General features: G+C 32.4%; 1 protein-coding gene across 1 annotated transcript; it reads left to right on the top strand.

Moving 5' to 3' along the window:
* The first annotated feature begins 2597 nt into the window (after positions 1–2597).
* On the top strand, positions 2598–26652 carry LOC115888932 (DNA damage-binding protein 1). The gene is made up of 17 exons (XM_030908821.1): positions 2598–2846; positions 3072–3220; positions 3277–3539; positions 3591–3879; positions 3955–4108; positions 4165–4497; positions 4552–4709; positions 4767–4945; positions 4994–5157; positions 10039–10354; positions 10410–10533; positions 10978–11146; positions 11207–11374; positions 11443–11784; positions 25828–26103; positions 26163–26389; positions 26459–26652. The coding sequence occupies exons 1-17, from the start codon at positions 2786–2788 to the stop codon at positions 26510–26512; spliced, it is 3426 nt and encodes a 1141-aa protein (XP_030764681.1). The 5' UTR covers positions 2598–2785; the 3' UTR covers positions 26513–26652.
* The last annotated feature ends 28 nt before the right edge of the window (positions 26653–26680 follow it).

The following is a 26680-nucleotide window of genomic DNA, read 5'->3' as shown; positions in this document are numbered from 1 at the left end:
ATAATCGAAATGTTAAGTTACGCTACTTAAGGCAACTCTGTGCAAAATTTCGTAGTCCTATGACATGCTTTTTTTGTATGCAAAAGTACCCCCCATATCACACCCTTAACGAGCGAATTTACAAAAATTGCCCCTTAGTGTTCAATTACGTCAGTCAAGGAGCACTCGTTAAAAATTTCATACTCTAAACCAGATTTCTAACCAAATTTTTGATGCCAGCTTTTCCATCCCTTAATTTTCACCCCCTTAGCGGTGCGAATTTTTCAAAACAATCCCATTACCTTTCTGTATTTTTTCTTAAATGTAAAAAAAAAAAAAAAAAAAACAAATTTTTATTTATTACTATATAGATAAACTTTACCCTTATTTTCAGCTAATGAATATTAAGAGAAAATTAATAAAAATAAAAATCTAAATTATAAATTTCATGGCTATAAATAGCATACATATGCATCTAGAAATTCTGACTTTCAAACATCCACTGCGACTAGAATTTTCATATCCAATTGTCTAGTATTAAAGTCCGAATACACATTTTCCCTGGGTTTGACCGGGAATTGCTTATAAATATAAACAACCGGCTACGTCGCTTAACATCGCGTGGCCGTGGTGTGGCTCCAAATTCGTTCGTTTTAAAAATATTATTAGATTTGGCTATAGGCGCCCTCTGTGTCATTAATAGGGAACTGTCTCATCGAAAACATGCTGTTCCGTAAGCAATGGCCATCTGGATTATGTGTTATCTGTGCTACTAGTTATTGCCAGATGGCGTTAAATCAGATTTTTTTTTGTAGTTTCCATAGTTTCCAACGGCCAAGGCCATTGTCATATTATTGTCAAATTCTCAAAAAATATTGTTGTTGTCATAATATTATCAAATAAATGATTATCAAGACGTTTTTCAAAATAAATTGTGTATATGCTGTTTTTAATTGGACAATTCCTTTTGTTTTGTGGCCCTAAAAAATATAATGTAAAGTCTTTTAATTGGCCATCATTCTAAGTTACCTTATTTATATTTACTTCCATTTACAAAACTTTGGGCGTATTACGTTGGTCTTGTTTTGGTTATAATAAACTTTGAATAAGAAAAAAAGACTAAGGAGGAGCATATCAAAAAACTAAGGTGCACCGCGATGGGCCTCAAATATGGTCGACTTAATATTCCGGTTTATCAGTGTCTCTAATTTTATTTTAAAGGAATGTAAAACTATGATGTAGGGTTGACGTGGGGTAGACTCAATAATTTGTTTGTTTATTTTACGTTTTGTGAAAAATGTTGGATAGTTATTAAAAATTGTTATAAAAATATATAAGTTCTAATAAAAATAGATAAGTTTATAGTATTTATTAACACAAACATCCGATACCCTACTAAATTAGGTAAGAGTCAAATTAACGGGTATCTAAATTTCTTTGACATTAATTCTTTGACAAAGTTTTTTTTTATAAAAATAATTTAAAAGCTAAAAATGCAATAAAAATAATATAATTTAAGTTAATTTTATATATATGTGATTTTATAAATAAATCAGTTTTCTACACGTAATGTATATTATATAGTCACTTACTAGCGAAAAGTTGTTCCTTATTTCAATCAATTCTTTGAAGAGATCTACCGCACGCTACACAACCAACTATTTTAAAGTCTTTTTCGATAAATCGCGATAGTGTCACTGTAATTTAAGTTCTGCCACAATTTCCATCTAAGTTTACTATCTATAGTAAGAAAAATAAATAATAATAACATAAAATAAGCTCCGTAAAGGCTGACAAATATCCACAAAATTTCAAAATCAAATTCAATATTGTCAAATGAAGTCGCAACTAGAACTGTCAAGGATCCCACCCTAGAGAGCTTTATGGTGGCTTTTCCGCCCACCATGCATGACTACATGGATAGCAATTATGCTCCTTCCTTAGCTGTTTTATCAGAAAGATTAAGCTATGAATTAACGTATGCTGTAAATAATTTGTACTTATAAATAAGAACTTTAAAATAATTAAAAAAAAAAAAAAAAAAAAATCTTATTTTTATTAATAATTTGTATAGAATTTATACTGTTAAATCTTATTTTTTACACATCACAACAATACTTGTTATTAGTATTGTTGAATGTGTGTAAAAAATAAGATTTAATAATCAAATTTAATTATTTTAGAATAAAATTCAACAAAAACGCTCATTTAAAAAGCCCGCGCTTCGATCCATTTAAGACAAGCCTTACTCAATAGATGGCGCCACTTCTGTAGGACCATTTTTCATATGGCAGAGTTCATTCTTTTTCTAGCTAGGTATATTCTTTGGTTTTACGGCCTCATCTGCCGGAACTATACGGCTTTTCCAACTCTTTCCTTTTTAAAAAATACAAATTGTAAAGTAAATTTTAAGTCAACGTATCTTTTTTGCTGCCAGGGCTAATCCGTGCTCTAGGCCTGGGCCTTTTACCCAATATATCGTAATAAAAAAAGGCAAAGGCAAAGTCCGCGGAAAATGTCCGTGTATGGGCAGCTTGCGTAAACGAAGTAGGCTTCGTCCCATCCCGTCCAGATTAGCCCTGGCGGCAAAGAGGAAACGCAAGACGACATGTAAATTATGACAATATGAAAAGAAGATCATAAGAAGATTCTAGGTTAGCTGGTTAGAGATGCAAATCTGTTTTGTAATTTCTATATAATTAATTATTAGATCTCGAGTCTTATTTAAGACAAGGCGGTACCGACAAGGCAAACTATATGCCGTTAAAATTAAAAGGCATTTCTGCTTAGAATTGGTAAAATAACAATGGCATATCATTACGTTGTAACTGCTCATAAACCGACCGCAGTGACGGCGTGCGTTACTGGTAAATCTCATTTAATTCGTATTAATATTGCTTACAGGAATTATGTTTATATTTTAAATAAGTTTCTCTTAGGACCAAATTTATTTATGTAGCGACACATATATGATACTGACGATAATTTTGCTATATCATTTTTTGTTATTTCCTGATATCTTTAGAATATATCTTCATATTATGTATTAAGATTCATTCTTTATTGTTGTACATATGTATTTTGTATTATAGGAAATTTTACATCATCATCGGACCTTAATTTAATAGTTGCAAAGAATAACAGACTAGACATATTTTTGGTTACTCCAGAAGGTTTAAGACCAATAAAAGAAATTGGACTCTATGGAAAAGTAGCTGTAATGAAATTATTCCGACCCCAAGTATTTATGATTATAATCATTTGAAACAATTAAATATAATTATTATATTCTTGTAGCATGAGAAGAAAGATTTATTGTTTATAGTAACATATAGATATAATGCCATGATTCTGGAATGTGTAGGTGATGGTGATAATCTGGATATAATTACTAAAGCCCATGGCAATGTGGCAGATCGTATTGGTAAACCATCTGAAACAGGCATATTAGCTGTAATAGACCCTAAAGCTAGAGTCATAGGACTACGTCTTTATGATGGTCTTTTTAAAATAATTCAACTGGAAAAAGACAATTATGAATTAAAGGCCACTAATTTTAGGTAGTAATTTGACTTTGAATTATTGTACTTTTTTATTTATTTAATTTTTAGAATGGACGAATTGCAAGTTCATGATGTAGAATTTTTGCATGGTTGTGCAAATCCAACATTGATCCTAATACATCAAGATGTAAATGGACGTCATGTAAAAACACATGAAATATCTCTTAGGGAAAAGGAATTTGTGAAAACTCCTTGGAGGCAAGATAATGTGGAAACTGAAGCTTCAATAATCATACCAGTACCATCACCACTTAGTGGAGCTATTATTATAGGTCAGGAAAGCATTTTATATCATGATGGTATTACTTCAGTTGTGGTTGCCCCACCTGTAATTAAGGTAATATATTTTTTTTTCTGTGACACTGGTGTGTTTAACTTAGAAATATACTATTTAATAATGATTATCTTTTAGCAAAGTACTATAACATGCTTTGCAAGAGTTGATCCTAGTGGTTTAAGGTATCTCTTGGGTGACATGGCAGGACATCTGTTTATGCTCTTTTTAGAAACAGAAAGTAGGGGTGATGCCCAAGAAATTGTAAAAGATCTTAAAGTTGAAATGCTGGGTAAATTTGCAATATGCAATCTTAGAGTTTTTTTTAAATATCACGTTTTATTTTAGGCGAAATTGCCATTCCAGAATGCATAACTTATTTAGATAATGGAGTTCTTTTTATTGGATCAAGGCTAGGCGACTCCCAATTGGTTAAGTTGAATACTAAAGGAGATGAAAATGGATCTTATGTGACTGTAATGGAAACCTTTACCAATTTGTCACCAATTTTAGATATGTGTGTGGTAGACTTGGAACGCCAAAACCAAGGTCAACTGGTAACATGTTCTGGTGCATTTAAAGAAGGGTCTTTAAGGATAATCAGGAATGGAATTGGTATTCAGGAGCATGCTTCCATTGATTTGTTGGGCATTAAAGGAATGTGGGCTTTGAAAGCTAACGGTAACATATTTATGAAAATATCAACCAACATTACTTAGATATATTACTTTAAAGGAGGAAAATTGGATGACACATTAGTACTAGCCTTTGTTGGACAAACACGTATTTTAAGTTTGAATGGAGAAGAAGTAGAAGAAACTGATATTCCTGGTTTTACTTCGGAACATCAAACTTTTTTCTGTGGAAATGTTGCACATGATCAGCTAATTCAAGTAATATTAATATATTGTGTGTACCTTGTGGACACATAATACTGAATCTACTTTTAGATTACACCTATCTCAGTTCGTTTAGTATCTATACAAAGTAAAACATTAGTTTCTGAATGGAAGCCTCCCACTGAAAAAAATATTATTGTTGTTGCCTGCAATTCAACACAGTTAATTGTATCAACAGGAAATCAGTTATACTATCTCGAAATTTATCCAAACGAGTTAATTTTGAAAGGGTAATACATAATAGTTCTTTTAGCAAATTCTAAGTCTTATATTTGCAGGGAAACAGTTTTGGATGTTGAAGTGTCGTGTCTTGATATCAGTCCTTTGGGTGACAATGCTACATCATCTGATATAGTAGCAGTAGGATTGTGGACTGACATCTCAGCTAGAATATTAAAATTGCCTAGTCTAACTGAGTCTCATAAGGAATTACTTGGTGGAGGTTAAGTATTATTAATAATAATAATAAATTTCATTTATATCAAAAGCACAACAGTCGTATAAATGTATGTCCGAAAATGCTTAGTTTCGGAGATGAAATAGAAGAATGCTTAGTTTCGGAGATGAAATAGAAATGTTGAACACATATACCTGTGCATACGAGGCTTTGGGCCTTCAGCTAAACATCGACAAAACCAAAATCATGTGCACTCCCCCAGAAGATCATAACAATGCTATAAAAATCGGAGAAGAACTATTGGAATATGTAGCGGAATTTAATTACCTCGGCAGTTTGATTTCGGAAAAGGCCCAAAAATAAACATGTTGAGTAGATAGTTATTTGACTGAAATGATAAATTCGGTTTTTATTTTTTTAAACTTTTTATTTCTTTAAATTAATCATAAATTTTTCTTCTAAAAAATGATAAAACAGTTTCTGTGGAACTTTTGGTACAAAAACATTTCAAATTTATGATTTCAGTCTAATAACTATTTAGTCAGCATATTGTCATTTATGTCAGTTCCAAATATCTGGAGAACCATTTTCTTCATTCTCTCGAGAACCAAACAGCGACTTTTACCAAGAGACTGGTAACTACTTTATTATTTTACTCAGTAGTTTTATACAGGTACGGACGAAATATTATTGTTCTTCAAACCAAATATGTAGGTGGCGCCCTATACAAGTAGGAGTTCATACTGACATCAAAATCAAATTTCTCATGTTAGAAAACTACCAATTTTCATCCAAATATTGACGTTACTTCAGAAATTAAATGGAAAAAATAAAAATGAAACATCTACATCATCTCAGGAACTAAATATTAGGACATAATTTATATTATATTTTTTTACTTATATTTATCTGAAGAGTATGCTGCCGAAGTTTCCAGAATACTTTTTGTACCTAAAGTTTTCATGTTTTCTGAACACTTTATGTTAATTTCATTATTTTCTATGCTTGCTAACACATATTGTTTTGCCTGGGTCAGTCTTACCGGTTTAGTAAAAACGTATAAAGTAAAACTCGCTGTGTAGACGAAAAAACGAAATTAGTGTTGAAACTTAATGTTTTACTTGAATTAGGATGGATGACCATCTAGAGAAGTGACGGGATCATTAGTTTTACAACAAAACTATCGTTTTGCCTTTACTGAAAAAAATACAAGTAAATTTACAAAAAATAATATGCATAATAAAATAATAATATCTAAATAATATGGAATATCTTTATTAAGCGACTTTAATAATTTCACAAAATAATATAATTTTACAAAATTGTTTAGAAATAATATTTAAAAACGATAGGTACGATTTTCAAAAACAAATGAAAGTTAATCAATAAATACACTTTTGTAGTAAATTTCCAAGAACGGTAAACTAATAGGATTGCTCATCCTCGTAAGACGTACGTTCGCCTCTTCCCGCGCTTCAGCTGACAGTTGTGACGTCATTGTAGCCCTTGTCAAAGCCTTCGTGGCCTTGTCATGATAGTGTGTATTATTAGTTGCCTATGGTAAACTTATAAAAATAACAGCTGAGAAATTTTGAGTTATTTATTTTGTCAATTTTAAATGTGAAAAAGGTGTCTTTAAAATGTTTAGAGCTATAGAGTGTATAAATACGTTCATTTTGTGTTGTGGATTGTGACAAAGTGCATACTAAGTGCCCACGATTTTTTTTATTAATTATTTTAAGGCAAAATATGGAAGTACTCTAAAAAGAATGCTTGCAAAAGGTGATGCTGGGAACTGCTGTTCTTAAAAATGCATTATCCGAGTATTTAATACGATTTATACAGTTAATTTTCTTTACTGCATACATATAAGGTATTTAAATAAATAAACTAAATAATGAACGTTTTGCATTCGGTAACCAATAATGCACGTGTGTGTATTATTGGTTGCCGGATAAGGACTAATAACCATGACAAGGGCTACAATGACGTCACAAAGCGAGTAGTTTTCGCATGCACCTGGCGGACACTTTTGGCTGAATGAGCAGTCCTATTAGGTTAACTGTTCTTGGTAAACTTCCATGTTTTTTTCTTTTCAGCTTCACTAAAAAAATGCTATGATTTATAAAAATGACAGATAAAACTTCCAGTGTATACGCTTGTTTTTAATCTGTCTTACCTGGCAGGCAAAACGTTACGTGTTGACGAGCAGGAAGGACAACCGTTTTGAGCACTATCATCAGTTTTTTAGATGGCCTTTCGTTTTACCTGACACGCAAAACTGACAGGTTAAATATTATGAGTAGACGGGATTTTAGACAGTTTTGTTCTGAATAACGTATATTTTGTCTTCTTTGTGTAAAATTAATTTATTTTTATCAAACCATTGACCAATTTGATTTAAAAATATACTTAATAATTAATATATTATAAAGGTATTATTAATATCTTTACATCCTGCCTCTAGGGTGGAGCATATTTCATAATTTGTTGATTTTGAATTTGTTTTATTTGGTTGATATCACTTACAAATATAGAAAGGAGCAATGGCCAGTGGCGGCTAGTGACATGTAAAAGAGGTAGTGCTGCAGAGCGTAGGTTAACAATAACTTGTTTACCTAACGAAATAAATTTAAAATGTACTTATCAATTTTTGTAAGAAATTCATTGCTCGCTTAACAGAGTACAATTGGAAACAAATACCGACAAAAATTTGGCTTGGCCATTATGCTTGGCCAGCATAGTGTTGCCCACTTTTACATATTTTCTTTTAATCAAAATATTTTAGGAAACAAAAATAAATTAATTGTCAATATATAAACAGTTATTATTTACATCAACAAAACCATACACAAACCTTAGACAAACAAATAAAAAGAGACTGACAAATCTCATGGTAAAGAGTGGGACGGCGTTCCCGTAGCGCAACTCAGAATTACAATTTTGAAACCAATTAGCAGGACCATGGCAGGACGTACGTCTTTATTGCTATCTTTCTTTATTATGTGTGCTTTATATGAAAAAGAAAGAGATAGGTATAAAACGTATCGTAAGACATTATCGCACATTCTGGCTGGCGGAAAATTTAAATTAGCCATTATTAGTAGTATTCTTTCATTCTGAAACTGAAAATTTTCATTTAAACTGATTTATTCCCTATACCACGTAAAGGGAACAAAAATCATGGTGTAGGTAATAAATCAGTTTAAGTGAAAATTTGTTTCTGAATCAGTTTCTTTCAAAAAAAAATTAAAAAAAAAAAAGCAAAAATTGTACTGTTTTATAAACATATTTATCTATACATAAAAATAAATAAACTTTTTATAATATAATAACAAAAAATAACAGTGTTTATTCCACCCACCTACCAATTTTAAATGCAGAAGAACTGACTGTTGCAGGAAACGATCGGCCAATTTTTTTAAAGGACATTAAAAATCTCATTTTCGAAAAAACTGCCTAATTGCAATAACAAAGTGAATATCCAAACAAAGAAGACTTTACGAGAATCATGATCCTGAACCATTTTCAAGTCCAGTTTTAATCCTAAAACAAAAGTAAAATAGGTATATTAATAAAGTTTCTGATTACTATAAACCAGCTATAAACTACCTACCCAAAAAATGAAAAAAATTAATTGTTATGTTAAGGTTCAAAATATTTTTGACAGTACTACTTCTACTCTTTCTTAATAAGATGATAAATATAACTACTTACTTTTATTTTACCGGGTGTCTTTAACATATCTATCAGAGAAAGGGGGCACCATTACATATAGAAAATAGATGATACTGGCTCCTGCAGCAAATAAAATAACAAATAGTATAACCTAAAATTATAAGTAACAAAATATAAATACCTATATGGAATAAAGGAATTTGTTCCCTATCCAAATTCATAAGTCAATAAAATGGAGAGTTTAGAAAAAAAGGTAAATCACCAAAAGAAAAATTAACAAACATGACGAATTGTCATGATGTTGTCATCTTGGTTGTCATGATGACGAAAACGAAAGACGATTGTTCTAATTTCTATTTAGAAATTACGTTTTGCTGCTTCTTTCTCTCTTGTTATATTAGAATGAGATAGTGGGCCCAATAGACGCAATGCGAAGATCAACATAAATACAACGAAATTTTGCGTTCTGAGTTGCGCTACGGAACGTTGTCACTTGTCCCCCCCTCCTGTTTGCCATTTAATTTGCCAGTCTATGAACAAAACTCACCTTCTTAACAGCACTCAAGGGACATAAAGGGTCATTACTACCGCTTTCCCGTTCAAAATATTCTAATAAGTAAAGTTGCGATGAGTTTTTTACGGCTATTAAGGTATCTTGTACACTTCGCACTAAAAGAGGTTCTAAAAAGAACAATGTTCGACTGCAAGGTCTGCTAGAAAATATTTTTAAGCTTAAAGCATCAAGCTAATTAAGATACCGTAGTTTTTTTCATAGGCGTTAGTTTGGCAAACTTATTAGAAAGCGACATTTGTTTATTACATTATTTAACCGAATTCGTATCTCTTGTAGTTTCCGAAATATCAATGTTGGACATCGAAACTGTCACGACACTATCTTCTGAAAAATCAATTAATCTTCTACTCGTTTATAGTTCGAATAAAAAAAAACAGGCAATAGACTCATTGCCCTATAATTGTCAAGATAGTCATGGTTCTCTTTTTTGTACAATAGCTTTATAAGACCTATTTTAAGTTTTTCGGGAAACATTCCATATTTAAAATTTATATTGAATTATATGAAAACACAGTTTTTCGTTTCTACAATGGGTATTTTAATTAGACTACTGAGAATAGTGTCATATCCGTAGCTGTGTTCATTTTTTATTTTAATTGTCATTGTCATTAACTTCTTCAGGAGTAGGGTTTACATTATTAATAATCCAATGTATTTTTTTTATTTTTATTTAGATATTATGCCCAGATCAATTTTAATGGCAACATTTGAAGGACACGATTATCTTCTTTGTGCTCTGGGAGATGGATCTATGTATTACTTTTCTCTTCAAAAGGAATTGGGAACTTTGAGAGATAAGAAAAAGGTGACCTTGGGAACTCAACCAACTATTTTAAGAACTTTCAGATCTCTTAATTCGACAAATGTGTTTGCCTGCTCTGACAGGCCTACAGTAATATATTCTTCGAATCACAAGCTGGTGTTTTCTAACGTGAACCTAAAGGAAGTAAATCAGATGTGTTCACTTAATGCTGAAGCATATCCTGATAGGTATATTTATGAATAGGTATTTATATAAAAGCGGGCATTATTTTATATTTTGTAGTTTGGCATTAGCAACTGCAACCTCGGTAACTATTGGTACAATAGATGAAATCCAAAAACTTCATATACGGACAATACCACTTCAAGAATCGCCAAGAAGAATTGCATACCAAGAGAGCAGTCAGGTATTTTGTTCAAAAATTATCTTTTTATCAATACCTACAGTGATAAATATGTAATATTTATTACCTATGTTTATTACTGTTAAAAATAAAGCTTACATTTTGAGAACCGCCGGCACCAACCGGTTCTCAGCTTATTCGACGCCCAGTGTTGCCACATGCACAAGAAAGTACATATACAAGTAGCTTGAATTAAAATACTTCGTAATAGGGCTATAAATTATTTATAAAGACAAAAAAGACAGATAGATCCGCAAAAAATGCCAGGAGAATGAACATACGACACCAAAAAGTTCTTTGAAATCTCCCGGTAAATGTCAAGAAAAATATAAAATTTTAAACAATTTTGTTGCAAAAAAACTAATTGGCTTCTTTCTAGAGGTCAAAATATACTGTCATTTAAAATACTTACACTTATTTAAGAGACACTCTATATATTGGTTTTAGGTATTTGGTGTTCTGACTTGCAGAATTGACATTCAAGATTCTACCGGATTAAATCCTGTAAGACAGAGTGCTTCAACTATGACACAAGCTGTCACAGTTTCTAGCAGTGTTGCCACTTTAGCCATGAGCAAATGTAGTGGTAGCAGTTCAGTAACTACAACTACTACAGGTATATCCAGATAAAACCATAAGGGAGCACCAAAAATACTAACTTTTCTAATTATTGAAGGTGGTTTGGCGCCAGAATATGGCCAAGAAGTGGAAATTCACAATTTGCTTGTTATCGATCAAAATACATTTGAAGTCTTGGCAGCCCATCAATTTATGCAACAAGAATATGCAATGTCTTTGATTTCTTGTCATTTAGGAAATGACCCTAACACTTATTTTATTGTCGGTAGGTATTAAAGAAAGATTTATTAAAGTTTGTTAGTTTTGTCAACCAGATCATATTTTTCTTTACAGGTACTGCAACAGTTAACCCTGAAGAATCAGAACCAAAGCAAGGGAGAATTGTAATCTTCCAGTGGAACGATAATAAACTGACTCAAATCTCTGAAAAAGAGATTAAAGGGGCTTGTTATTCATTAGGTGAATTTAATGGTAAATTATTGGCCAATATTAATAGTACAGTTAGACTATTTGAATGGACGGCTGAAAAGGAGTTAAGATTGGAATGTTCCCACTTCAACAATATTGTATCCCTCTATTTAAAAACAAAGGGAGATTTCATCTTGGTTGGAGATTTAATGCGTAGCATGACTTTACTTCAATACAAGACAATGGAGGGTAGTTTTGAAGAAATAGGTATTTATATTTATCATTTGTTTTTTAAATAAGTGCAAATATTTTTAGGGTATCCTAATAGCCCAGTTATTTAATTATATAAATTATAAAATATTCACGTTTTGAGGGCCGCTGCGCGCCGAAAAAATTATTTTTCCTAATTAAATTGATTACATATGTTGCCACATAATGAAAGTACCGGGTGGCCAGCTAAGAATGGACGCCGGCTGTATCTCAGAAACTACTTATCGTATAACTTTGGGAAAAAAATCTAAAAAGTAAATCGACTCAGAGAAATCGCTGGAAATTATTTTCGAGTTCGAAAAATGCCCGCTAGAGGGCGGTATTTTAAATATTACTATTGTAATCATCGAGAAATTTGTAATTTTTTTGATACAGATTATTTTGCTCTATTTCATAAAATAAAGTGGTGGGGGAAGGTTAAACTTGCTTTTATTAAAAAAGGGATAACTCTGGTTTGGTTATGCGATTTAAACAAACTAGGGCTCGTTCAAAAAAGAGCTTTACTTCCTTAATGATCTCCAGTATAAATTTTGTTTCCACAATTTTTTTCGTGGTAGCTAGAGGGCGCTGTTTGACATCATAACAGATATTGCGCTTTTGCTTAAAAAAATTAAATAGAAGGCTATACTGCTCTTTGCACAGTTAAATAGAGCACAAAATTTCCAAAATATCAGCGCAAACCGCAATTTTCTATCTTCTTTCTTACCGAGATATTAAGAAAACAAATCATGTTAGGCTGCCGCTTACGATTATATCACAGATTGTACAGATTATAATCTTTGTTTTTTCTTTATTGTTCTTCGTGGTTCCAATTTTCGGAATCGGGCACTAGTTAGGTGACTAGTTTGCGCACATAGCACGCCCACTTATGGCCTCTAAAATTGTGCACAGCGCCTGACCGGCACAGTTATTAGAGAGATATCGGAAAACCGAATAGCGTCATCCAGTATTTACGCGTACCTTATCATGGTTACGATATGCGCGAGTCAATTTTTAACGCAACACCCGCTAATAACGTTACCGCCTGACGTAATTTGCGGACCAATTACACCAAGCGCTCTTTCTAAGTAACCTCTGATAACGTTTAAAAATTGCTTAAATGGGCATGTGCGGATATTTGACAACCGAAGCCGGCCGGCGAGATCTTTTATTTTAGGTTATGTTTGAATTGTTTTGAATTATTGCTTTAGTTTTATTAGGTAATTTGATATTTAAGTAGCTGGGATTAGTTTTAATTAAATAAATATGGCCCAAAATATGGATTCCATCTCTTCCAATACTAAAGAACCTATAAAGAGTCTTAGGTTTACAGCAGATGACGACTTAGCCCTTCTAAGAGAATTTGTTGCTTGTTGCCCTAAACCCACTGGTAGACGTTGAACAATAAAGTACTGGAAATAAGCACTTTAGCCCTTTAGTTTTAAAACACCTAGTAAACAAAACAATTTCAAAGTTTTAAATTCAAAGTTAGGTTAAGTTTAAATAGCGGACGCGACGCGATCAGAATTCTTTCCGATCCGATAACTATAAAGCTGTACGCACACTGGCGCGACCACGGCCGCGATCACGATCCCGATCAGAGATTTAAGTATACAAACACTTTATTGCTGCCCTGATCGTCATCGTGATCGCGGCCGTGATCGCATCTGTGTGCGTGTAGCTTAAATGAAGAGAGTTAATACCAATGACCTCTAAATAAAGTAGACCCGGCATTTCATTCATAAAAAGAGAAAGATCAGAATCAGACATTCGTTTCTTGTTCTATACGAGTGGGAACAAGACGGGCTGATCGCAGTCATGAAGGATTTCCGAGATAATGGTAACGCTGTTCAGAGATCTTGAGAATGTGTGCCAGTGGTGTCGTTACTTTGATTGTAATATATAACTTCATATTATATTCTCGTAAATATGATTTTTGGATACGATATATTGTTGTGCTAGATGGCTCTTCAAATTTTGAAAATGACTACTTCTATACTCCAATCACTTCTATACGAAAATAACTAATTGAAATTATGATATGCACATTTCCATAGTAATGTCTGTAAATTGCTCCAGTAGTAATATAATCCATCAAGCGTTCAATGAATACGAGCCGAAGACGACTTTTATAAAACTTTTATGTGAATTAATGGTATTATTTTGATTGAAGCAACGGTGAAAAATGAGAATATTTTAAAACTGTCGTGAAGAATTGCAATTTAATATTAGGTATAAAAATATTACTATTTATAACAACAATAATAAAGATCTTTGTTAAACAAAAGAAAATTTCTAAAATATTTACTTACTTCTGGATCAGTTTCTTCGCGGATAATCGGGACCTTGTACTGAATAAATAATTAACTATTCAATAAAACATATCAAACAAAGACGCATTCATCTTTTAAACTATATAATTTTTTTTAGTCTTAATAAACAAAACAAAAAATACATTCCTCTATTACAAAAATTACACTATCAAAAAAAAACGGCGTCAAAAATGACAATCGGTGATAATTTTGGCAAGGTGATATGTCATGACCCCTACTCTTGTTTATTTTTTAATGACACTTACTGGCAGTAGTATGCCTTAAGGTTGTATTTGATTTTTAAATGGTGTAATATAAATTCGAAAATTTTTTTTTTGGATATCGATTTGTGTTTCTGGAAACGTTCTATCCTTTTATAATTTTTCTATAATCAGTATTAGTTTTTGACAAGTTTTATGTCAATTTTTAATAAACGACATCTAGAAATAGACCTCGCCAAAATTATATTCGATTGTTAATCCCAGCAGTCTTTGACGCCGTTTTTTCTTCGATCATACGGTATTTAGTATTTAATATCCATTATATAAATCTATTTTGATTTTACACTTAAAAAATCATCTTTAATAACTAAAAATCCTAATAACAATCAGTATGATCGAAAAAAAGGCGTCCAGATGGCTTAGAAATGAACATCGATGACATTCCCCATATACGCCGTTTTTTTTTCTCGATCATATGGTATATATCACTATTGAACATTTTCCGTAATTGTGACATCTTTAATTTTTTTATATATATTTTCAACAAATTAATATTCGCATTTGTATACTTGGTTTTGATAATATTTAAATATTATGATCAAGATATTCAATAAAACCAAACGTGACGAAACTAACTTAATGTAATGGTTCGTTACTTATAACGGTATGTTCCAAAACTGTGTGATTTACTAATATTTCCAAAGATTTTTCCTATTTTACCTTTCAGCACCGCACTGATGTAACATAGCCTTACTCACCTTCGACATCAAACTTCTAGGTTTAAATCGTCTCTATTTTTGCAAATTAAGCAAGTTCGCACCATTATCTTATTGTTTCTGAATAAAATCACTAAAAATAATACCACAAAACACTAAAATATCTGGAAATCACCTCATAAAACATTTCGAAAAACCGCAACACATTGGCAACGCCGTAAAGCAATTTATGAACGAATTCGAACTGGATGTTTTGTTGGCTGCCTGAATTTAGGAGTAAAGATCAAATACGTTTAAAATAAAGTATACGGAGGGTACCGCTTAAATTCCTGTCCCGATATTGAAGGATGGCTATAGAATTTCAATGCATTTCCTACAAAAGTCTATCCTTGGTTTGTAGAAGGTTTGACTAAACAAGGATGAACCTATGTCTTGAACATTCGACTCGATTTTCTGTCCTCCTTCAATACTGGGACGTAAATCCTCTCATTGCTCTTATGGGGAGGCCGTCGTATATTTAAACGTATTTGGTAAAGATAGTAAAATGCGTACGTTTTCAGTATCAGCTGGCGTTGCGACGTTGTCGATTGTTTTATGTTAAATTTCTTAAAATCTAAAAATTATAATTACAGAAGATTTAAATAACGGCTAATGCCGATTGGGAGTAGTTCGTGATACTAGGCTACCTTTAATTTTTATTGGTTTAAAGTATTCTACGACGTAATCTATATTTGGAATTCCTGGTTTACAATGTGGATTAGCTATCCCCGTACGTATACGTAGGTAAGATTTCCTTTTAAATGCGGTCGAAGTGGAAATTTGGCATACATGCAATTTTCTAAGGCAATAATGGATTTCGCCAAAATGTAAGTCGCCGGGTCTAATTTATTTCGATGTCATTGGTTAATACCACCTCACGTAAAGGAAATAACACCTGGCCTTATTAACGTCCATGCACGCTATTCGGTTTAGCGATATCTCACTATTACGCTGTTTATTGTTATTTTACGCGAGTTTATTTTTGCGCACAGGAAATTGACTCGTTTGCACATCGTCATAAAAAAACAATTTTCGTACCACGACTTAGGGACAAGATTTTTATCTGTATACTTATAGGATACCTAATCTGTGATTATATTGTCTAAAAATTATAGTAGTAGGCTAGGAAACAAAAAAAGGTAAATTGGTTACGTCAAAATATCAAAACGTTTAAGTTCAGTTTTCATGCATCCGAATTTCGGGCATTTTGTTAAAAAACTGACGTTTTAATTATTTAAACGTGTTTATGTAACATTATCATCCATCCATATAATTTTTACGAATTTCTTGGTTAATTATACGTAAGTAGTTGTCAGATTAAAATGTCCAAAAGTCGGACATTCAATAATTTTATTAAAATTTCTATGAATTTTGTGCCTCCATATTGCTTTTAACAGAAAACGGCCGAATTTCGTACTGTCGAAAACTAAGGGTTTATTTCATGTAACGTCATTTAGTTATTAATCCAAGTTCGTCTTTGATTTCACTTGTTTTCGTGTTTTACCTGTTGTTTGTGTTATTTATTATTATATCATAAAGTTTATGTCGTTTGGGTCACTTTTCATATAGCACCGAACGAAGGTGGGAATCAACAATATTACACTACTGTCGGGCTGAGTATCAACTCAGACAAAACCGCGATAGTGCCATTCACCAGAAGGCGAAGTCTGAAAAACTTGAAAAGAATCCAACTAGATGGAAAGAAAATACTGCCAACACCAGGAAGTTAAATACCTGGGAATAACCCTTAGACTAAAACTTCTAGACGGAGCAAGTCATTCATAAATCTACTACAACCATGTTCCACTTAGCCTGCTTAGAATGGAATCACGGAGGTTAAAATATCAATGAAAAGCCTTGAGTGGGGATAAGAACTTGGGACAGCAAATTTGGCGCGGCGATACTGGCCGGACTAATCCAATGGCGTACTAGTTTTCGCAATTTCCGAAATATGAATTTAATTAAATTAATATAAAATTAAAATCGATCTTTAAAAAATTGTGTTAGCTAGTATAAATCTCAAAATGTTATTTTTATTTTGATTTACATTTATACAAGACGCCTTAAATTTAATGGCATAGCATTTTAAAATGTCTTTATTTTATTAATTACCGATTTAACATAACATTTTTTTTTCAAATTACTACCATATTAGTTATAATTTTCAAGCTATGTATAAAACTCCGATTTATATATCAATTTAATTTTTATGTATATTTACTAACAGGTGCATTTTTTATTTAATGCTTTATAAAATATTTGTTCATTATTTTATAATCCTAAAACTTTGAAACCAAATTAAAAATAAATTTAAATATCTTTTATGCATGATTTAAATCATGTTCAGTGAATCTTGATTAGCACATACCTTGTGTTTTTCACAAGTGGTTCGCTCCTATAACTTTTTGATTTTTTCCAAATAAAAAAATGAAATTTTGTATGTTACTAAATGACATAAATCGGGATTGATTGTTTTCAATTACTTGTTTCACCGGAAATGATTTAAACTTTTGAATTTTAAATGGTGCTCTAGGAAATTTTTTTCACTTTATTTGATAAAAAATTACATCATGACCATAGCATTCTAGAGTGAAATTTAAAAAATACCAATAAAAAACAACTACAATATAAACAAGCAGGTTTAACTTTGACAATTAATGACAATCGACAGTAATTTTACAATAAGTTTTTACAAATTAGTTGAAGGGTTGTTTTTTACCCTAACTTTAAAACACCCTGTGCAATAATTTCAAGAGCAAATTTTCCTAAAACATTATTTTTTAGTGAGAACCCCCATCCTGAAATCATCAGTCATGTTAACACACGCCTTGGTTAATTTTTAAGAGCAAAATGAACTGGCCACAAACATTTTGCAATGTTTTCGATTATTATCGTTACTTTTTAATGTTATTCTTCATTCATCTACCCGAAGCCCCATCTCGGGATATTAAAATATAACATCACATGCAAATTGTTGGTGGCAATTTCATTTCGCTCTTAAAATTGAACCAAGGCATGTGTTGACATGAGTTAAAAACAAAATGCTCAGGAGACATGGTTCTGATCGAAAAATACTGTTTTACGAAAAGTCACTTACTAAATTATTGCACAGGATGTTTTAAAGCTAGCTTAAAAAACAGCCGTACAATTAACCCTGTATAATAAACCAAATACTGAAGTTAATAAAAAAGTGAATTTATTAATTAAAGTTGATATATAAAGTTTGCCAAGAAAATCATTAAAATAGGGCTAAAAGTAAAAGAAATATCACATTAAACTTGACGAAAAAATTATCCGTTGGGTTTTTATTACATCTGAGTGTATATTAAAAATATATTTAAAAAATACATAAACAGACACATACATAAAATATAAAATATAGGAATTATTAATATATTCGACTATAAGATGGGTATTTACTTTGTAGGAGCGAAAAAAAAACGGGAATCCATGACACTTATCATTAATAATTGTTTTTGATCAGAAATTTTGAAGGCAACACTGACGCCTTTTTTTGCGATCATACGATTTTTACGTGAGCATTACATTAGGCAACATAACAAAGAACAAAATGGAGGTATTTCCAATTTACAGATGATTTACACAGAGCCTACCTAAAGTACCTTTTTTTTGTCTAGGTAAATATTTTTTCTTTGTTGTGGTTTATGATTATGATGCAATCTTCCTATCAAATTTCTCATGTAAATAACCATCAAGTTTAAAATAATTTATATTTTATATAGTATATAATTACTAAGTTCCAATGTGGTTAAATAATAATTTCTTTAATTCATCAATCTTTATTTAAAATGAAATGTAACGCTACTGTTTCGAAAGAATCACGTATTTTATGGTAGGTCAGTACTTGCCTGTGAAATGACACATCAGGATTTTTCGAACTATTTTTCTTGCAAACTTGGCACATATCAACCATGATTATACAATATTTATAATTTTTATATCGAATGTCACTTTTTAAAATAATAAATTCACTACGTTTCAGTCAGAAAACACAAAAACACCTACAACGAAATAATCGCAAACACACGTGCCGCCAGTTTACTACGTCCAGATAAGAATTCCAATGTTGCCACGTTGACTGAACTATTTCCTGCTGATTAGATTCAATTATTTATTTTTCTATTTTTATTTAAGAGAACTGTTGTTTTACTTGCTTTAATCACTTAGTAAATGCTTATTATATACCATATAATAATTTTTACACGTAGCATCAATAAATTATATTTTATTAAATAACTTAAAGATAAGTATGTATAATGAATATTACCCGTTATAACGATAAACTGCATGATATGGCACATTTGTCCCGCAAGACCATTAGACCGTATCTCATCGAAAGAGCCAAACAATGGATCGGCTAGCGCTCTCTATTGTCTTACTCTAAGGAATAACCCTGGAAAGTAAACTCCTGTTCAACAGGCATATTAAGAACACTACCAGCAAAGCCATAAAGGCTCTCATGATATGCAGAAGTCTGGCCGGAAATAGATGGGGCTGCTCCCCTAACATTTTGCGCTGGATGTATACCATGATAGTAAGACCCATGATTACTTATGGAGCAGTTGCCTGGTACACAAAACTAGAGCAACGGACGGCAAGGCTAAACCTATGCAAAGTCCAGAGACTAGCATGCGTTTGCATCACAGGAGCCATGAGAACCTGTCCAACAGCAGCAGTAGAGGTCATTCTAGATCTAACACCACTGCACATTGTCATTGGTAGATATGCCAATGCAACAATGATTAGAATGGTCACTAACGGAATTAGTACTGGGAGAATTGTCAGATGAGGGGCTTGGAACACCCTCAAAAAGGAAATACCACTCCTGCAACTCCCAGTGGACGACATGCCAAGAACGTACAACTTTGAGAAACATCTCAATGTAGTATTGAGCAATAAAAAGGATTGGAAGAGCGAAACGCTTGCCCAGCAGTTAAAAGACCATACCATAACTTGGTATACTGATGCTTCCAAAACCAATACGGGAACATGGATCGGAGTGTTTGGGCCAAGAGCTAAATACTCCGAACCAATGGGCACTTACCCTAATATCCTACAGGCAGAAATCTACGCTATCGAAAGATGCGTACAACTTATCTTAGATATGAACTATCGGAAACAAGAAATGGCCGTCTTGTCGATAGTCAAGCAGCGTTAAAGGCGATCAACTCAGTATCAATCAATTCGAAATTGGTCAAAGAATGCATAGAGAAGCTGAATAAATTAGGCAAAGAAAACAAAGTCCTCCTACACTGGGTGCCTGCTCACCAAGGGATAGAAGGCAATGAAAAAGCAAATAATCTAGCTAGGAAAGCAGCGAACACTCCACTAACTGAACCAGAACCGTTCTGCTTTCCAAGTGGTAACCAACTCAAGGCGGAACTCAAGAACTTGGAAGATTCCATCCGCAACCTGGAATGGAAATTTTCCAATGGTCTAAGACACTCGAAGAAGTTTCTGAGGGCTTATGATGAAGAAAAATCACAGATCTTCCTGGGTCTGAGTAAGAACAATCTTCGGATTGTCACGGGGTTTTTAACAGGACACTGTCTCCTCAACGAACACCTCAGTAGATTGAAACTAAGAAGAAACGGCGAATGCAGATTCTGTGGGGAAGATGGGGAAACACCAGTACACCTCATCACTGAGTGCGCCGAGATGACAACCATTCGTGCCATGAATTTTGGTACGACTGATATTGGAGATGGAGAACTACCCTCTATAAAACCGTCCCAGATACTGGCTTTTGTCAAAGCCCTGGGACTGTATGATGAGTTATGATTCAAGAAAGGGGGACACAATGGATCTGTAAGGTCGAAGTGATTAACCCCCCTCCCACTCATTCTAAATTCTAAAAAAAAAATCTACACTACTGGTTCAAATCTACCCTTGATGCAAGTAGTTTAGCACCAAGACCGTTGGTCGGTAAATGTTTACGCAGGAAATCTAGAATGGCGAATAATGGGCTCTTTCACAAAAAATAAAATACCCATTCAAGGACAAAATCTGAAATAGAAAACTATTTTCAGTATATTTATCCAAAAAAAATAGTTCCACGACATTGAATGATTTTTTTATAGGTCCTCAAAATTGCTTTAATTTGAAATAATTTTAAAGCGCCAATTGATGACGTATGAAAAATACGCCCAATCAAATTGCAGAACCGTGCTCGTGCGCCAGCTAACAACTGGCAACATTGCGATTTGATTTGACCAGCACCACCTCAACTCAAGGCCAATCAACATGATATGGGCAAGGCGAATATGGCGGCGAAGGCAGCGCATTATTAAATTGTTTACCTTTAACCTGAAAAGCCGGTAGTGGTTTCTCGTTCCGATTGCATATCATAAATAATTAATTATCTCTAGTTTGTTGTGCTTCTGCAACACGTTTCTTTAGTTCTTAGTGTTCGGTGCATGGTGTGATCAGAAAATTGTGATAAAATAACAGTGTAATAAAAATCCAAACCAGACATTCCACATAGGGAACTTCAAACTTTTGTGCTTGTCGTACTCCTCTATTATTAATTATTTTAAGGTAAGAACTAGAAGTATTTATCAAGATATTACACCTAAATGAGTAAAAAGCCTTCACCGCCAGTCTGCATAGTACTTTATAATGGTTACTTACAATAATCAAAAGATAGGTATTAACATTTTATTGTAGCATACCTTTTACATGCTCTGTTCCAAATTGTCACGAGAATTATAGAGGGGGTCCCAAGGTTTCTGCTTTTATATTCCCCAAAAATGACGAATTTCGTAAAAAATGGTTGACAGCTATTAAAAAAGATAATTTCACTCCTACTAGTAGTTCTCGGGTAAGAAGTGCAATAAATATGCCTCAAAAAGGCCAAAGGCCCCAAAGCCTCTGTTACCTTAGTAAGGATGTAGTTATGGCTACTACTTACACTTACCTCACTATAAGTAAAATATTGGAAGAATAATCAAGCTTTTTACATCAAAAAGATCACAGAAAGATATTGATAACATTCATATTTGAAAATATAAATGGCCTGCCTGGATGTAAGTCTTTTTTTAAGTCACAATTGCCCCTCACATACGTCAGAATTTATTATAAAATCCATCTTGTTCAGAATATCCAATATTTTTTTGAAGAACTATGCAAAAAAAAGGAATGACGTTATAAAAAGGTATTTAGTTCTTTTTCTATATAAAATCTTGAAACACATATTATATTTTTTAGTTATCCTTACCTATTATAGTTTAAATTTATTCCCATTTGTGTAATGCTGCTAAACATAAAAAAAATATTCCATATTTTTTAACCCAAGCCAGTGTAGTTTATAATTTCAAGAGCATTTACCAAGGCTTTTACTAAGACAAGTAACTTCCTATACTGTCCATAATAGCATAGTATAAGGAAACTAGTAGTTTTACTCCTTGTCAAATCCTTTGTTCTTTTTCTGCCACTTTATATGACCTTGTTCTCGCCTCCGTAGCCGAAGACGTAGCTGTATTGTCGTGGTCTATTAACTAGGCAAAGTATAGACGTGGTACTCGCCATAGTTTCACAGATATGTATTTAGGAAAATATGAGTTCAAAATAAAATAAAATAAAATAAATGATCATCGAGTAAAAACTTGCTTGAAAACAGAATATTTTCACATTTCGTTTAGGTAACAATTCTTCTGTATCTGAAAATCTTCTGATGGGAAGAAATGCGGAAAAAATATATAATGACATATTTTTATATTATTATCTATTTCAGAGATTTTCTACGACTTTCTTTTGATTTAAAGCAAGTTTAATTTTCTGTAGATAACTGGATTCGGCATAAAATTATGCTATAGTACACTGTCTTTATTTAAAGCACACTGCGGTGTTGCCAATCTATTTCTTATTTACTAAAACTTTGGTTAAAAACATTATATACGAAAAGTGGTAAAAAACTAGAGTGAATATAACTTTATTAATACTTTGCTATGTTTTCTTAAACATGAAGGAAAAATTTACTTTATCGTATACAGGATATTTTTTATGGCGTCGCCAAAATCGTAATATTTAAAAAATGTTGTATCTCATTTTTTTTAAATGCAACACCTTGTATATTATTTTTCTTTCAGATGTAGAATTAAAAGGTGAACATTTTTTGACAAGACAAGACAGACAAAGATCATATTAGGTGGCTTTGAAAAAAATTTACTGTTGAAAGAGCCATATGTAATATAATACTGCGAATATCTGCGACAGCGGTAAAAATTTAGAAACACTCTAAATTAATAAAAAAGTGTTTACTTTTTAATTCTGCATCTGACAGAAAAATAATATACAGAATGTCGCATTTAAAAAAGTTGAGATATACCATTTTAAATATTGCGATTTTGGTGACGCCATAAAAAATACCCAATATAGAATAATGTATATAGAATGATGTAAAATAATAAAAAAATCAAACTAACTTTACCATAACTTTTTTTGTGACACCCTGTATATAATAAAATATTTTAGGATACACCCCTTTATAAACCTTGAAACATATGAATAAAACTTTTTTCACATCTTCGACAACGACGAAGATATTGGACTTCCTCACACTAATGGGCCACCCTGTATATTTACGGTGGTTTAAAGCTAGGTGTGGCACTTTTTTCCCTCAAATATAACCTTTAAGTATAGTAAACGCCACGAATGTTTGGGAGTGATTCATCGCTTGATGAAGTTAGAATCGACACGCGCGCTATCATTTTTACATTAAAAACGTAATTTTCACCGCAGACGTAGTTTTTAAAGGCCTGATCTAATCATCTGCCTGCGCTCCTCCTACTTATTCTAAAATGTTAGTATGATTGACAAAGACGATACCATATCGCGTTTCTTTGATTGATTCGTTTTTGTGCGTCAGTCCATTGGTGTGCTTGCAGTGCGACCAATGGGGCATTCCAGTTTATATTTATAACCAAAAATATATGTTTTGACAAGACTTTGACAGTTAAAACAACAAATTACAACAGATTATATATTGATTATTATATGACTTGAAACACCACGGCACTGGAATTAAGTTTTATGTGACCTTGAACAGATTAGTTCACATGGTAGCGACCGATGAATCACTCCCAAACATTCGTGGCGTTTACTATAAACAGTATAGTCGCATCCATGAATACTGGTCGTCCTGAAATTGTTGCTAGTGATTCTTTTTTCTTTTTAAGTTCTTTTACTATACACTGCGATAGGATTTCTATGTTCTTTATGTTTGATCATCCATATGAAGGGCTCATTTTCGTATAAATCCATAAATTTCAAAACAGCATCATTTGAAGACTACACGGGAAAAAACAGCTTTGTCCGTTTTAATTGGAGCCGAGAAAATTGCAATTTAGTGCTTTTAAATAAATATGTTATTTTCGGTTGAGTAGTTAGAAAAATATATATTACTACCAATTCTGAATTATTAATATTGTTAATTATCGCCATATTCTGAAATACCGAAATAAAATTGTTAAAATGCAAAACAAAACAGGGGAAGCTGTCGTACAGGGGAAAAACCAGGGATGTCCAATTAAAGGTTGTATAAAACCTAAATCTAAACTATTATTTTTTTGTTGTAGGAAGAAAAGTAGGTTTAGGTAGTTTAATATTTAACTAGGTTTTTATTAGAATACATAAATTTACTACCTGTAATACTAATTGCAAGATGCATATGCTTGTCGCCCATGCGCAAGGACATCGCTGGTTTTTGCCATTTACGCGTGGACTACTCTGGTTTTTGCCATTTACGCGTGGACTACTCTGGTTTTTCCTTTGTACGACAAAATTATCAAACTGTAATATCTCTGGGACTATGAGTATTATTGCTTTCTTTTGTCTCGAATGACGTTAAGATTTGTCTATAAAGTTGTATCGTTATCTTAATTTCTATGAAAATGTGACATATCTATTTTTTCCCGTGTAGTCTTTATTTGTCCACTCCATTTATTGCTGTGGGAACCATTTAGGTATTTCGTCAATATTGAAGTTATTAATGTAAATTTGATATTATATAATCTATTATTGTTTTGAGGTTTTAAATTATCCGCAATTAACTCGAAAAACACGGAAATAAACCGGACATACGCTATAACAGTACAATTATTGTACTGTTATAGCGTATGTATATATTTGCGCAGTCGTTTTTTTGCGCCTCGGCAAGTATAGCCAAGGCTGGCCAAGTACACTATAAATGTACAATTAATTATGATCGTTTGACTCGGGCTCTGTTTACCGACAGAGAGTGGGAACGCGACGAGTGACCAAGGAAACCTTTCTCACGACATGGCGAGTATATTTCAATAACAAATGTTAGTTAAGTACACGAGTCGTGAGAATGCGCCTTTACACAAATATAGGCTTGATGCATCCTCCGCCGGTGCTGCTACTATCGGAGAATACCGTAAACAGCCGACTTAAACAAATATGCGTGTTTAAATAGCGAGTACACGAAAAATTTATTATATAATTATTCTAAAAGTGTTAAACAGCCTATATACTATCCCGGATTTTACGCAATATTTCTGGAAATATTTCGTTAAACATTTCGCAAAACATTTCTAGAAATACTTTCAGAAGTAAACTCAAATGTAAGCTTGTGTTGTTTCCTGAAATAGATCGAGACGCGCCGTTACAAAAAAATGCTATCAGTAAAGTATTTGTACTTATTTAAAAACATTGTAATTTTGTATAATCAGTGAAAAGTATAATATTTATAGTATATAATCAGTTAAAAGTATATTTCTAATAATTTGATAGCTCGTGACTATAATCCAAATTGGATGACCGCTATCGAGTTTTTGGACGATGACATTTTCCTGGGAGCAGAGAATTGTTACAATATGTTTGTATGTCAAAAAGATAGTGCTGCCACCACAGATGAAGAAAGGTCTCAGATGAATCAGGTTGGCCATTTCCACGTTGGCGATATGATAAATGTGTTTAGGCATGGATCTCTCGTAATGCAAAATGTCGGAGAAATTTCAACACCTACAAGAGGTTGTGTGTTGTTTGGAACTGTTGGGGGAGCCATAGGTTAGCTTTCTATTAAAAATTTTATAATGCACATTTAACATTATTCATTCAAATTTTAGGTTTAGTAACACAGATTGGTGCAAATTTTTATGAGTCTTTAAGAGATTTGCAAAACAAACTTGCATTTACCATTAAATCTGTGGGTAGAATAGAACATTCTTTTTGGAGAGCTTTTCATACTGATATTAAGACTGAAAATAGTGAAGGGTTTATTGATGGTGATTTAATTGAAAGCTTTTTGGATCTTTCACCAGAAAAAATGAAGGAAGTTGCAGATAGTTTGGGAGTAAGGAATCATTTTATTATTCTTCAGATTACTTTTTATTTTTAATTTCTTTAAATTTATTTTTTATAGGTTACTGTTGAAGATTTGATTAAGACCGTAGAAGATTTAACGAGAATTCATTAGTTTGAAAAATTTGCTTTACAGTTGTAGTTTACTATTGTTCAGTGAGTTATTAACTATTTTGGATAATTGTAATGTTATGTATAATATTTAAGTTTTTTCTTGTAAATATTTCCAGTATTAAAAGTTGTATTTCTTAGTAAGTGTGCCCTTTCTAAAACCATGTAAGTA

Source organism: Sitophilus oryzae, unplaced genomic scaffold (genome assembly GCF_002938485.1).
Source record: "Sitophilus oryzae breed Bouriz unplaced genomic scaffold, Soryzae_2.0 scaffold_809_pilon_pilon, whole genome shotgun sequence".
In the NCBI taxonomy this organism is placed as follows: domain Eukaryota; kingdom Metazoa; phylum Arthropoda; class Insecta; order Coleoptera; family Curculionidae; genus Sitophilus; species Sitophilus oryzae.
This window is presented reverse-complemented; position numbering and strand designations above follow the sequence as displayed.